Here is a 14,123-nt window from a genome sequence, read left to right as displayed (position 1 = left end):
AATAACTCACCTTGGCACTGATCTCCTGATCTATCCCCACACCTCTCTCCACTGCAGCTGATTGCAGACCAAGCCCACATCCACAGTACATAAATGAGATTAGTATGTCAAAATGAAGATACAGTGTATGTGAACACGTACATGTGCTTTGGTGCCTGGATGAATCTCATGGTGGTGGTACAGGAATACAATTTGGAAACCGACTGACTTGATTGATTAGATTTCTATCTTTAAAGTTTGTTTGTGGTCATGGTCCTCTAGTAGTAGTAGTCCTCTGTTACAAACACTTGAGATGCAAGTTTATTTATGACTGTCATGTTCCCCTATTCTGTGTGGCAGATAAATTTTTTTTTTAGTGCAAATGACTAAAGGAAAGCTTCATGAGAACTCCTCAAAGATGTCACATTCAGTGTGTCTGGTCTATCATTGTTTATTAATTAGATGTGTAAATCTACGAATGACGGTACAAACTTAACCTTTCTTATAAAGCTAGTATTGCACTACTTATTCTTCAAAACTAATATATCTGCTACAATTACAATTTCTATAATCTTAACTACTAAACAACTTGCAAATGAAGCTGGAATAAAATGTTATTTATTGATTTACCTTCACACATTTTTTATTCAGTTTAAGACTGGGTTGTTATACATGTTTATAAATGAAAGAAATGCAGCAACTAAGAACCGTGTACAGGACACATTATCTCATACAATTAATGACCAAAGGGTTTGCATTTCTGAGAAAGTGGCTGCAATTTACTGATTGCAAAGCAAGTCACTATGAAATAAAATGATTTCCATTTCTTTACAATGGTTGTGTTATTTATTTGTAGTATAACTACAGTGGAAATAAATGGAATTACATGACATTTTTAAATTCAATTTTAGATTTGATTTTCAATAGTTTAATACAGACTAAAGTGAACAAGATGTGGCAGCCTCTTCCTCAGAAATGAAGCTACGGGCAGTTTAAGAGGAAATTATGGGATATAAAGGGATGTTCTGTCTTACATCTTGAACCTTCCTTTTTAAATCACAGATGCATGTCAGTGGATGGATAGCCCAGTCCATTCATATGTTAATGTACATTCAAAAGATACATACTAGTTTTAAGCTGTTCTCGATAGGTATTTGTTTGGTAAAAAGATTTGTTTTTCTACTTTGAAAAACCATGGTAATAAAACCACACCACTGTCCTCCAGCACACATGACATGTACTTGCCTATTTGAGATTGCAAAATAACATGCCCTCATCAGCCATAGATGAACACAACCGTTATACTTAAAACATGAAAATACCCAGCATAACAATGGTACTTTAAACAGTATTTAATGGCCACCACATTTACATCAAGTAGTTATGAATACAAATGTATCTATTTGAATAAGTTATTTGACTGATCTTGATGGAAAGCTTGACAAGGTTCCTTTCTGTTGGTCACCTGTTTTATTATATAAATGGATTAGCAAATGTTACTCATACGACCCTGTTAATCGTTGGTGTAATGACACCCTGAATGGCACATATGCTTTAGTTGATGATTTATCTTGTGTTGCCTACAGAGGATTTCTCAGACGGCGAGGAGGTCTTCCAAAAGGAAATTTCCAAGTGGAACTCCAACGACCTCATAGACAAGATTGACTCTGCAGACACAGAGGAAACTCCTGGTATGATGAAGACCATGAGCACTTTATTTTGGAAATTCACCTGCCTCTGAACTTTATGTTAAGAATGTGTGTGTTTGCAGGTGAGCTGTTCAAGGAAATGACAGTGGATTATGAGAGAGCAACCAGTGAGGAAAGACTAGATGAGGTACGTGAGTGTGTATTTACAAAACACAACCCTAACCAGCAGAATCATGTCTTAAATAGATATTCATGAAGAACCAGCCACAGAAAATGCCCTTCAGCACCAAAAAGCTTCCGTTAAACTTAATTTCATTATAATGAACATACATAGTCATTTGCATCAGCTTTTATAGTTTGGGGGATAAGAGAAGGGCTGTTTGTCCTGAGCCTCTCTGTCCTCTTGTGTTCAGATGCGTGGCTCTGTTAGCGGCCAAGCTGATAGCTCTCCCATTCCCACCATCACAGTAACAAGGCACCAGTCAGTAAGTAAACATTTTGGCCCTAGTGCGCTGTGGGCTACAGTAGCTCCACAGACCCCCGATCCCCCTGCACAAACCCAGTACTTACTGCCCCTGCCCTTTTTTCCTGCCGTTGCCAAAACCCAAATCCATGTGTACTCCTCAACCCCAACCCCCTCTGTTTAACTTCTGTGTACTTGCAGCTGTGGCGTTGAGTGTACATATAGTGCTTCTATGAAAAGTTTTGTCTTAGACTTCAAAGACAAAACTGCACATTATGTTCTATTTAATGTGACTTGTCCTCAGTATTGTCCTTGTTTGCTGTTGAACAGTTGTCTAGGTGGAGTGTAGGTGGGCTATGTTTTGTTTCCCTTCATGGTTCTCCGCCCCCTTCTCTGGTTGTGAAAATAAGTTTGTACAAACATTTTGTTGTGCGGTCCATGTTTGAAGAGACGAACACAAATATGACTCACAAATCTGTCAAAACACAAATAATTTGATGCGCAATAGCTAAGGCAATATTATTTATCTGTGATTTTTCCCTCTCAGTGAGCATGTCGTCTTTGGTCATGCTGCTAAAAAGGATGTTTCTTAAGTAAATACAGTACATCATTTATTGAACTTTCTGCCAAAAGCTTTTCCTTGTCATCCCCATCCATCACCCTTTTTTTTATTTATTTTTTTTATTTTATTTTCTGTTTTCAGGAGAGCTCGTCCCAGCAGTGTCTGCAGCCCTCCAAGATCCATGTGCTGATCTTGGTTCTGCACGGAGGGAACATCCTGGATACAGGCGGAGGGGACCAGAACAGCAAGCAGGCCGACGTCAACACCATTAGTACAGCTTTCGAAACAGTCATGCGTGTTCACTACCCCACGGCGCTGGGACGCATCGCCATACGCTTGGTGCCCTGCCCTGCCATCTGTGCCGAGGCCTTCTCCCTAGTTTCCAAGTAAGTGGACACACGTGCATGTGTTCTTCTGCATGCTGCAGGCATTGTGAATAATGATTGACGGTATCCGTTTATTGACTGATTGCTGTTTGCTTTTGATGGAACAGATCCAGGTGCAGCTCATAACCGTCGTCCCTCCTCCTGTGTTTGTTTCTTCACACTCCTCTGTGGACTGCCTTGGTCTTAAAAATATGTTGATTTAATTTTGTTAATTTGGCTCTTTTGTGGCAGCCTGAGCCCATACAGCTACGATGAGGGTTGTCTGTCCAGCAGCCAGGACCACATCCCTCTGGCAGCTCTCCCCCTACTGGCCACCTCTGCTCCACAGTACCAGGAGGCCATTGCCACTGTCGTTGTAAGAGCCAACCAGGTGTACGCAGAGTTCATAAAGTCTCTTAACGGGGCAGTCTTCTCTGGCCAGGTCAGTTACCGAGTATTAGATGCCATTTTATAAGGATTTGTGTGTTTTTGTTCTCAAAGATACAGTATATGTACATAATCACAGTATGACAGCTAAGCCTGGTCTTTAATTTTGTATGCATTGTTACTTTTTTTTTTCTGAATGTTATGATGGGCATAATCACTTTTGTTTGTGTTATTGTTGGAGCAGGTGTATAGACATTTTAGGCAGACCTAAGGCTGTATGTCAAAAATCTAATTATTGTTTTATTAACTTTAAGTCTGGACATTGACCTCTGTAGGTATGCCTCATTGGGGACTGTGTGGGAGGAATCTTGGGATTTGATGCACTGTGCAGCAGCAACCAGACAGTTAATGAAAGCCAGGACAGCAGTCGCAGGGGCAGTGTTGTCAGTGTACAGGTAAGAGACAAAGCATTCAGAGTCATAAAAAAAAAACAAATGGTTTATTACTTTAATTTTTACCTGCATCAAACATAAATATGATTATATCAGAAATGAGTATTATATTGCATATTCAACTTTTTTTTCTCTCCTTCATATTAGATATATGGACTGTTTCTAAAGTGCTGTACGTTTTCATAACAAATGTTCCTGTGTCCACCCTGCAGGACCAGGACCTCCTTTCTCCTGGAATCATTATCAACAGCGGGCACGGGTCAGCCTCTCTGACTCTGGAGGGCAGCCGCCACCTCAGTCGCAGTAACATTGACATTCCTCGTGCCAGTTCAGGTGACGACACTAAGCGACAACTGCCACGCAAGAGAAGTGACTCCTCCACCTACGAGCTGGACACAATAAAACAACACCAGGCCTTCCTCACCAGGTGTGTTGAGTGTGGGATGACAAAAATCCTTACCTGGGAGATAACCTCCTTTCTTGTGTTATATTCTGTCTGAGTGTGATTTAGTTTTATGACTTTGTGCTGTCCTTCCAGCTTACACGCCAGTGTTTTGCGGAATGACACAGTCTCACGCAGGTCGAGTAGCAGCGCTATGCTGGATGGAGGCTCCCTGGGAAAGTTTGACTTTGAGGTCTCCGACTTTTTCCTGTTTGGCTCTCCACTGGGCTTGGTACTTGCCTTGAGAAAGACTGTCATTCCAATGCTGGATGGTAAGCTAATTAAGGCAGAGGTTATAATGTAATCAGTGATAGCACACATTGTTTTTGTTGTGTTTGTTGTCATTTGACACATTATGCAAGAGTGGAAAAAATTACTTTTCTGTCTACATAAGTGCAAAGGTTTACCTTAGGTGCACAAATTAGCATAGTGACTTGTAGAAGACATACCTGTAAAGTTCTTTTTCATCATAAAGTGTTAATTGTACGTATGGTTGTCATTACCAATATTTAAAATCTAATTATCCTAACCCTAACCCTCTCCTCTCTCATGTCTTTTGTTCGATTTCTCCCCCTAGTGGCCCAACTGCGGCCTGCCTGTCATCAAGTCTACAACCTGTTCCACCCAGCCGATCCCTCAGCCTCCCGCCTGGAGCCTCTATTGGAGAGGAAGTTTCACCTCCTGCCTCCCTTCAACGTGCCCCGTTACCAACGCTTTCCCTGGGTGACGGAAACTCTGCCCTACTTGGTGAGCCCTCTGCACCGATGATGTCTAAAAGCCTCAGTTATATCAATTCAGTAAATATCCTGTCATGAATTAACAGAATTTACAGTTAATATATGTAGTTGTGACTTGGATTCACACTTGCAGACACAAATGCAAAATTCCCTCTAATAAAATGGCTGTTTTTATTTGTCCTTCAAGTTAAGATCACATGAGCTGACACTCGAGACACTGATTGTCCCGTTTCCCAGGAGTGCTTGCCATAGACAACACCTGCCTTAAAGACACCTTTGTAGCACACTATAAGTTCCTTCACACACCAAGTAAACATTGTCTCAACTACTGTTTGTGCTTCAACTTCTTTTGGGAAGCGGTTTATTCATCTAAATGTGCTCATAGTCCTGCTGGTGGTTTCTGTTTGGACACTCATTATAGTGGAGTAACCCTTAGAGCCTCATCCTACCCTTTAATACAAATACTGTATCTGTCTGTGATTCCCCAAGAAAAAGTACACATAAAGTAGTAAGGTAACTTTCTAGGTTCAAATACATACATTACATTCACCATTGGACCAGGGCTTCTTAATGAGCCACATGAGGGTTAATAAGCTGCACAAGCAGCTAAATGAGATAAAAGTAAAAGTAGTAGTAGTAAAAGCATGGTGATATTTCTTAAGGACTTCAGGCCAAGGTTTTGTGTCAAAGTAGTTTTCATCAAATGAGCTTGTATAACTTATTGACAAAGTTTTCAGTACAAATTAAGTTTTAAAGACAAATTCGAGATAATTTTTGAGTTAAGTATGTGCAAAATGTTTGAATGAATAGCCGATTCCAGGGCATTTCCAATCTTAGAGTAGTGTTATACGACGGTATATGACTGACTAGCAGTTGCAATTCAAAAGAAATGGGCTTAACTAAGGGCTTGACTCTGCTTTCTTGTCTCATGTTCAGTTGTTCTTGCTTCATATGTTTTTTGTGTCCTCTTGTCTTCTTTCCCTCTTTCTCTCTCGGCCTCCTGTCCCCATATCTGCGAATGTGGCTCTCTACCTCCAACCCCCCTACCCCCCTCCCCTGACCTCTGCCCCTTCTGCCCCTCCACCTCCCTCTGTAGTGGAGACAGTCCAGAGCAACGCTCAGCTGCTACTTGACAGCGGGCCTCCCCTGTCCCTTCGCTGTCAGGAGGCCATCAGTGAGACCTGCATCCCTGTGCCTGTGCTAAACTGTCCGGAGGGCTCCCTCAAAGCCACACCCGCCACTATGGAGTGTGTGTAGCCTCTCCCATTCACCTGCATCTGCCCTCACCCCCATTCACTGTGTCTCTTATTTCTGTTTGTTACAACCTTCTTGCTTCATACCCATCATCGCCTTTCTGAGTATTCCCATCGCTGTTGTTTCAAGAGTCAAGAGCTGCATTCATGTTTCTGATAAATCAGATACACCGATAGACCATTACATATACTGCATACACCTTTTCTTGCAGCATCTAGTCTTTTATCTAAATTACTTTGTATAAGATGTTTAATTTCCTTGTTGAGTTCTTAGCCTCATTTCTAGTTAGAAATAGAAATAATACACAATTGTTACAACTTGCCATGGACATACTTTGGAAAATCTGATTAGCATCTCATGTGGTGTTACATTTTGTTATGTTGCCATCACATATTCATGCCACATTCAATGTTTTGAGGACACAAGCATTTGTGTTTGTGCTGTGGTTTATTAAGCCAGGTCTCAATGTGTCTGCATCACTCCATAATCCATAATATCAGACTACTGATGTCGGCAGAGGGTATTTCTACTATCATCCACATTTCAGAGATGTTTTGATGTGAAGACTGTGCTGCTTGTGATGTTGTGTTTGCACAGTGCACTGTAGAGTGGAGCTCTATCTATGCATACTGAATGTACTGTTACCTATTTTTGTGAGAATAGTCAGAGGTCATCTGATTAAAAAAAAAAAAAGAAATCATAATTATCTCCATAAGAGATACTAACACGTGGGTGTGATTGTAACACATGTGCACATTTGTGATTTTAAGTGTTACATGTACCCATACGTATGTTTCCCAGAGTCAGTTACAGAAATCTGACTTTAGCCACCATGCGGCACCTTTTGGTTTCACATGTCCTCTGAAACTATGGTGTCTGCCGTCACATTTCTCTGCTGCCACCCTAACCCACATCTCCCTCCCCCTCATCACTGTGGGTTTCCCTTACCTGTGTCTCTGTCTAATGGGATCTCCTTGTTTCGATAGCGGATGTTGTTCAGTCTCATGGTGGTGTCTTCATGGACAGTTCGTACCCCTCATCCCCCGTAACGGGCCCCCTCTCCCGGGGCCAGCGGAGGGCCAGTGAAGTCAGCATTGCCAGCCAGGTCTCAGGAATGGCAGACAGTTACACTGCCACCAACATAGCCAACAGTAAGTGTTCTCAACACCAAAAAAGCCTCTCTCTTTCTTCCACTCACACAAACACTGGTCTAGTTATTCTCCCTCTTTCGCTTTCTCTTTCTTTCAGTCTAAATCTTATCTTAATCTATATTCCTATCTTGTTTGTTTTTCCGACTCTGCTCCCTCAACGCTCTATCTCTCTTCTCTCTCTCTCTCTCTCTCTCTCTCTCTCTCTCTCTCTCAACCCCACTACTCTGACTCTTCATACACCCTGCTTTCCAGCTGGAGCAGTCTAGTCAGCCAGATAGCTTATTTTTCTACTTAGCCAGACTTAACACCTGCATTGTCACCAGACTGTCATGCAGAGAGTTTTACTCCATCGTGTTGAAATTCAAAGTCCCAATATGAGCAAGCAGAGTCCTGAAGAAGAGCAAGTTTAGCGCCACTTTTCACTGTCTGTCTTATCCTTCTCCACTGTCTAAATGTAAATGCAATGAACGAGTGCTGCATTTCTCTAATGTTGCAATGCATGTAGACACCTGCCCCCTGTCAGCCATTCCTGTATTGTCCACTCCCTAGTGTGGTGTTTGCAGAGATGACTAGTATTCTATTGTTTTATGTGAGATTGTCCTCCAAAGTCCCCTGTCCCTCACTATTTCACTTTTTGTTACCAGTGCATTTATTTGTACCTCAAATTATTGTTCTGTCCACTGCTGTTTTAGCACCTACAGTACAACCCTGGAGATGCACATGAACTAATTATAACAGATTGTTGTTCATGCGATAACAGAGCATCAGAAGACGTTCAACAGCATCACCCTGCCCTTCTGCAATAACTGTTACTGTACTAACAATTATTTTTCAGCTTTGACATTCACAGTTCTCTTTACGACAGCTTACTAACACCGGACTCATCAACAACATCACTCAACATCACTCTTCAAACTGTTTAAACTGTCATAAACTGTTACATACCAACATACAATCATTTTCATGTGAATTCTTTATTTCTCTTTCTTTTCTCCCCATAGCCAAATCACGCCAAATTAACCAATTCAAAAAGTTCAGCCTTTTGTCCCAACTCGCCCTTTCATCACAAAACAAATTCTTCCTGAAAAGTCCTCCTAAGTCCCGTAAAAAAGCGGAGGCTGGCAAGGCCGCAGGATCTCCTGATGCAGATCTAGTAGCAGAGCTGGACGGTGTGGCAGAGACTAGTGACCGTCTAAGTCCCACTGGCCAGCACGAGAACTGCCAGTCACCTGGGCTGGAGCGTGCTATATCTGTTCTGGTCTCACTGGACTCCCAGGCTGAAGTGGACCAAGGTATTTTTCTGAGAAAGGGGACTTCTGAAATCAACGTGAAGCTACAGTTCTTTTCTGTGTGCTGTACTATACTGTGTCAAAATCCAAAAACTCAACGCTTCTCCTGCAGAAAGCCTCTTTTTCCTCCCCTTGTATTCTTTCAAATTTGAATTTATAAAGGGGCGCCTGGGTAGCTCATCTGGTTGAGCTTGCACCCCACGTACATGGGCTCAGTACTTGCCGCAGCGGCCGCTGGCTCGGTTCCGACCTGCGGCCCTTTGCTGTATGTCATTACTCCTCTCTTCCCCTTTTATGTCTTCAGCTGTCCTATAAAATAAAGGCCTAAAATGCCCAAAAAATTATCTTAAGAAAAAAGATTAAATTCATAAGGATATGAGGCAATCACTTACATTGATGAGGAATAATACTTTCCAAATCCATAATCTTTTTTCATGTTCATACTAACATGAATAACATCTTCAGTTGCTCATATCATCATGTGTCATTAACTATCTTTTTCTTCCTCCTGCACTTGATTTTCCTGTTAATAACTAATTCCTTAAATTCCTTCTTCCGATTTCCTTCTTTTAGCTGAAGAACTGCCGAGATCGATGACAATTTTGTGGTTTAAGATTGAAATTGTTTTTTTTTGCTTTAGCTTCAGAGCTGTTGCACCTTCGCGTGGCATCGCATACCTCACACTGACTCTTACAGTTTCACCTTACGTGCCATTCACTCCATTCCCAACGCAGTTGCAGCACGTTGGTGGGGCACAAAGCGGCTGGACTTTGCCCTGTACTGCCCCGATGCTCTCACCGCTTTCCCCACAGTGGCTTTACCGCACCTCTTCCACGCATCATACTGGGAGTCCACTGATGTTGTGTCTTTTCTCCTGAGACAGGTGAGTCAACATAAGAATACTTACCACTCTTTATGGCCTGTTCATAAGTGATCAGCAGGCTGTTAGTCCTTTTTCAGAGATACTGAGGATGAGTCATTGAAATTTCTCCTGTAGGTCATGAGGCATGAAAACTCTAGCATCCTGGAGCTCGATGGGAAAGAAGTGACTGAATTCACTCCCTCTAAACCTCGAGAGAAGTGGCTCCGCAAGAGGACCCTAGTGAAGATCAGGGTAGGCATCAGGGTGTCAGAGTTAAGTGTCAGGGGACACAAAATCCTGATTTCTTTCCTTGTTTCTGACCTTTTTTTCTCAACAAATCTCATTAAATGAAGGAAAAATGCCAAACAAGAAAATGTGTTAAGACAAGTCAACATTAGCAACTTGCTTTTTGTTAAATGCCATGGAGAAAATTACATTTCAGCATGTATCTTTCTTTCGCTCCTTTGACAGAACGTGACTGCCAACCACCGCATTAACGACGCAGTGTTCACAGAAGACTCCCAGCAGGTCGTGACAGGTCGCTTTATGTACGGCCCTCTGGACATGGTCACCTTGGCCGGGGAGAAGGTGATCTCTCTTTCGCCACCACAAGAGCACACATAGACAGATGTCCGTAATGCCTGTGTAGTTTTGTGCTCATTGTATTGTAATCCTGTCCAGGTTGATCTCCACATCATGACCCAGCCCCCATCAGGAGAATGGGTGTACTTCAACACACAAGTGACCAACAGTAGTGGCCGTGTGTCTTTTGCCATCCCAGAGAAAAAACGTCTGGGCATCGGAGTCTACCCAGTCAAAATGGTTGTCAGGTGAGATTAGTTTGACCATTTCAGAAGGCCATTTGGCGAATAAATCACAGATTCAAAGCAGATTTAAATAGGTGGGTTTTGAAAGACGGGAGTGAAGGTAACCCTAACCCTCCAGACGGTGGTGTGACATTGGCAATATTGTGCTAATGTTTTGCAGTGTATTTTTTCCCTGTCCTGTTTATATGTTGTATATGTTCTGTGTCCTTAACTTGACATGTATATATGATTAAAAAAAAAGAAAGATTTCCGACATCTTTCATTTTACTATTTACAGCTTAAAAGGACCTATTCCCAAACCCTGATGGCATGTCATAGTTTACTGAATTATTCAGGCTAGGTGCATTAATCAAGAAGCCTGGTTTATATTTGGTTTTAGCTCAGTTTGTTTTTGCGTTTCAGTGTCCTCAAGAGGATTGTTGAGATAAAAAAATGTTGACTTGGTCTTTCTCCATTTTCTTACTTTCTGTTGTTCTTTTCATTCCTCAGGGGTGACCACACATGTGCAGACAGCTACGTGACAGCTGTTCCACGTGGCACAGAGTTTGTTGTATTCAGCATCGACGGGTCATTTGCTGCCAGTGTGTCAATCATGGGCAGTGATCCCAAAGTGCGGGCAGGAGCCGTGGATGTTGTCAGGTACCTAGCTGCTCTTCTTCTCCTGTTTTCTTGGGTTTGAGTCTCTTTCAGAGCATGTAGAGAGCACATTAGCCTTTTGCATTGTTATTTATGTCTTAATTCTGTTATCTTGTCCCTCCTCGTTGCAGGCACTGGCAAGATTTAGGCTATATGATCATCTATGTGACAGGACGGCCAGACATGCAGAAGCAGCGGGTAGTGGCTTGGTTATCTCAGCACAACTTCCCTCATGGCATTGTCTCCTTCTGTGACGGCCTGGTCCACGACCCGCTCAGACACAAGGCCAACTTCCTCAAGTCCCTGACAGAGGTCAGAGTGGGAGAAAGGGAGGATTGAGGGGGGTCTATGTGCAGTACCATAGTGTGTGCATGTGTAGTCTAGATCTTTGTGGAATGTATAAGGAATATACTTTTAGAGGTGAAAACAAAAGCAACAGTTTTAACATTGTACAACTATGAGAGAAATATTATCTCAATCGATAAGGAAAATACAGAGTGCTAAACAGTTCTCTTGTTCATTTGGCTGATCCCAGGTTCACATGAAGATTTTCGCTGGCTACGGATCAACCAAAGACATCTCAGTCTACACCTCCGTTGGCATCCCTCCCTCCCAAATATACATCGTCGGGAGACCCTCCAAGAAGATGCAGTGCCAGGTACTATTTGATTATTTCATGCATTGATCTTGCTTTTCAAATTTATATATTAACTTATTAACTTATTTCAAGGATATTAAAGTAAATGCCAAAACCCAGATGAAAATGATTTACTAATACTGCCACTATTACAACCAATTAACTCTTTTAACTAAATTAATAAATATCAATTAACTGAACCAAAATTCTCTTCATAGTTGACAGAATGTCTCTTCTCTGATCCTCTCAACAGTTCATCACAGAGGGCTATGCGGCTCATTTGTCCCAGCTGGAGTACAGCCACCGTTCTCGGCCAGCTAAGTCCAGCAGTGCACGCATGGTACCACGTAAAGGCAACCGGCTTGGGTGCAAACAGCGACTTCCTAAGGAAGAGGAACCACCTGCTGCGCACCATCTCATCCCAACCGGCTCCCAGCTCCCCAACAGGCAGCATCCACAACAGGCCAGAACGCACACAGAGCCAATCGGACGGCGAGAGGCTGGAGCGGGATCGGCAGGAGTGCGCTCACAGCTACAGCCAGGGAGCAGCACAGCGCAGCATGAGCATCACAGCCAGCTGCTGGGGCCGCAGCAGCAGCACCAAGCTGGAACCAGGCGTTCTCAGCCCCAAATGAGATTAGGAAGACAGAGTACCTTCGGGAGAGTGATGAAAAGCATACAGTGCTGAGGAAGAGACCCATGACAAAGATAAATGCAAAGAGTGAAAAACAGTTGGCTTGCACCAAATGGGTAAATACCACAATGAAAACAATAGGTGCTACAAACCACTCTTTATAAACTAATGCCGGTTACACTCTAGTAGTATAAAGGTGGTGGGTTCGCGCGTGCATGTGTGACGTCATCACACGCACGCGCAAACCCACCCTGTAATCTGGTCATATGAGCGTGCATGTAACGTCGCGGGTGCCCGTTGGTACTCGCGGTCGCCATCTAGTGGCCGAATGTGGTACTGCATCTAATCGTTGCTGGTACTTGCGGGCGCCATCTAGTGACCGAATATGGTAGTGCATCTAATCGCCGGTTGCGCGCGCATACCGCGAACGTAATGACGTCGCGGTCGAACGTCGTCACACCGCGATCGCCATCTAGCGGCGAATATGGGAGCGCATCCCGTCGTCGAAACTGCGCACGCATCTAGCGGATGTGATGGCGTATGTATAGCTGGCGTCATGGTTTATGTGGGGTGAGGCATTATTTACATTTTGTAAAAAGGTGTTAAAACGTCTGATAGACCAATGGTTAGCTGTTAAGAAGGGTTTGCTATTGGTGGGTTGTAAAACGCCCTACAGGGTGTGGTTTGTGGTGTTTAAAAATCCCTTGTTTCAAGGCTGACTGCTCACTTTTTATCCACCATTTTTAGCTGTTCTGGTAGCTAGCTTGTTTCCACGTTTTTTTTCCACAACAAAAGGCCAGCTGGAGTTTCACTTTTTAATTCTTCTAGGTGCAAGCAAAGAGGAATTGTTTTTCAGCCATGTCTTTCCACGCATTTGGACAACAATCTGGATCATCTTTTGTTGAAGAAGGTGAGACATCTAGAATAGGACCCACTACATTTGGTTTGAGCCTAGCCCACCGTGAAGAGTTATGGGGATGCGAAGAGCCTAATACTGGAACAACAGGCAGTTTGAGTCAGGCTCCCAGAAAGAAGCGATTCCGTTCGGAGATCTTTCCTACAAGCATGACTGAGTCATGTACATCTGATCTGGAATATGTTGGTGTCAACGGATACAGTTATTCAATTCGCTACAATGCTGGATACGTGACATTAGCTGTTTACACTAGTGTTGCTGTGGAACTATCTAGCAATGCCAAAACAGCCTGTACAATCTCTGTGAAAGACTGGGGCCTTTTTCGTGATGTCGTCTGTCCGGATCTTGACAATCCGGCTTACCTGAGCTGGTGTATGTGTCTCAATGGGATAGTCGCAATGGCTCCAGTATCTATCGTGTGGAAGCAGACCGTTTCACTAGACCTACAGAGGATTTTATTTTCCTTAGCTTGTGCAGTGAAAGGGAGAAGTTAGTTGCTGCCCGTGGTCATGAAGAATGGAAGTTAAAACCGTATCCTGTATCTAACGATGAATACAACAAATGGTTTAAAAATGTGTTCTTTATACAATGGTGTGACTGGGAGATTTTGAAGAAACAGTTTGATACCATCGACTATGTCATCAGAAGAGACAAAATAAGGAGTTCTTATGAGAACATAAGAAAAAGATTGATATTTGGGAACACTGACCAACAGTCTCTACCCCTGCCACGGAACCTCTATAGACCTAAAATCATCAGACACAAAGACTAGCAAAATGGTGGGTCTATTTTTAAGGTGCTAATTATTTGCCCAAAATAGTTAAAATGATTTTATTTTTATTTATTTTTTTTTGCTACTGTGATTGTAATGTGTTATTTTT

At 42.7% G+C, this 14,123-nt stretch overlaps 1 protein-coding gene across 1 annotated transcript in view; it reads left to right on the top strand.

The window, feature by feature from the left end:
- The window catches only part of LOC114555285 (membrane-associated phosphatidylinositol transfer protein 2-like), a 39,733-nt gene extending 27,236 nt beyond the window's left edge, over positions 1-12,497 (top strand). Inside the window, 20 exon segments of the mRNA XM_028577584.1 lie at positions 1,566-1,670; positions 1,751-1,815; positions 2,795-3,039; positions 3,271-3,460; positions 3,741-3,860; positions 4,070-4,284; positions 4,396-4,571; positions 4,877-5,017; positions 5,020-5,046; positions 7,277-7,441; positions 8,443-8,733; positions 9,465-9,613; positions 9,728-9,844; positions 10,064-10,180; positions 10,274-10,422; positions 10,909-11,058; positions 11,187-11,367; positions 11,591-11,713; positions 11,946-12,049; positions 12,051-12,497. Of these exon segments, the coding sequence (XP_028433385.1) occupies positions 1,566-1,670; positions 1,751-1,815; positions 2,795-3,039; positions 3,271-3,460; positions 3,741-3,860; positions 4,070-4,284; positions 4,396-4,571; positions 4,877-5,017; positions 5,020-5,046; positions 7,277-7,441; positions 8,443-8,733; positions 9,465-9,613; positions 9,728-9,844; positions 10,064-10,180; positions 10,274-10,422; positions 10,909-11,058; positions 11,187-11,367; positions 11,591-11,713; positions 11,946-12,049; positions 12,051-12,327 (3,107 nt within the window). The 3' untranslated portion in view covers positions 12,328-12,497.
- The last annotated feature ends 1,626 nt before the right edge of the window (positions 12,498-14,123 follow it).

Source organism: Perca flavescens, chromosome 5, assembly GCF_004354835.1.
Source record: "Perca flavescens isolate YP-PL-M2 chromosome 5, PFLA_1.0, whole genome shotgun sequence".
Taxonomy (NCBI): Eukaryota; Metazoa; Chordata; class Actinopteri; order Perciformes; family Percidae; genus Perca; species Perca flavescens.
This window is presented reverse-complemented; position numbering and strand designations above follow the sequence as displayed.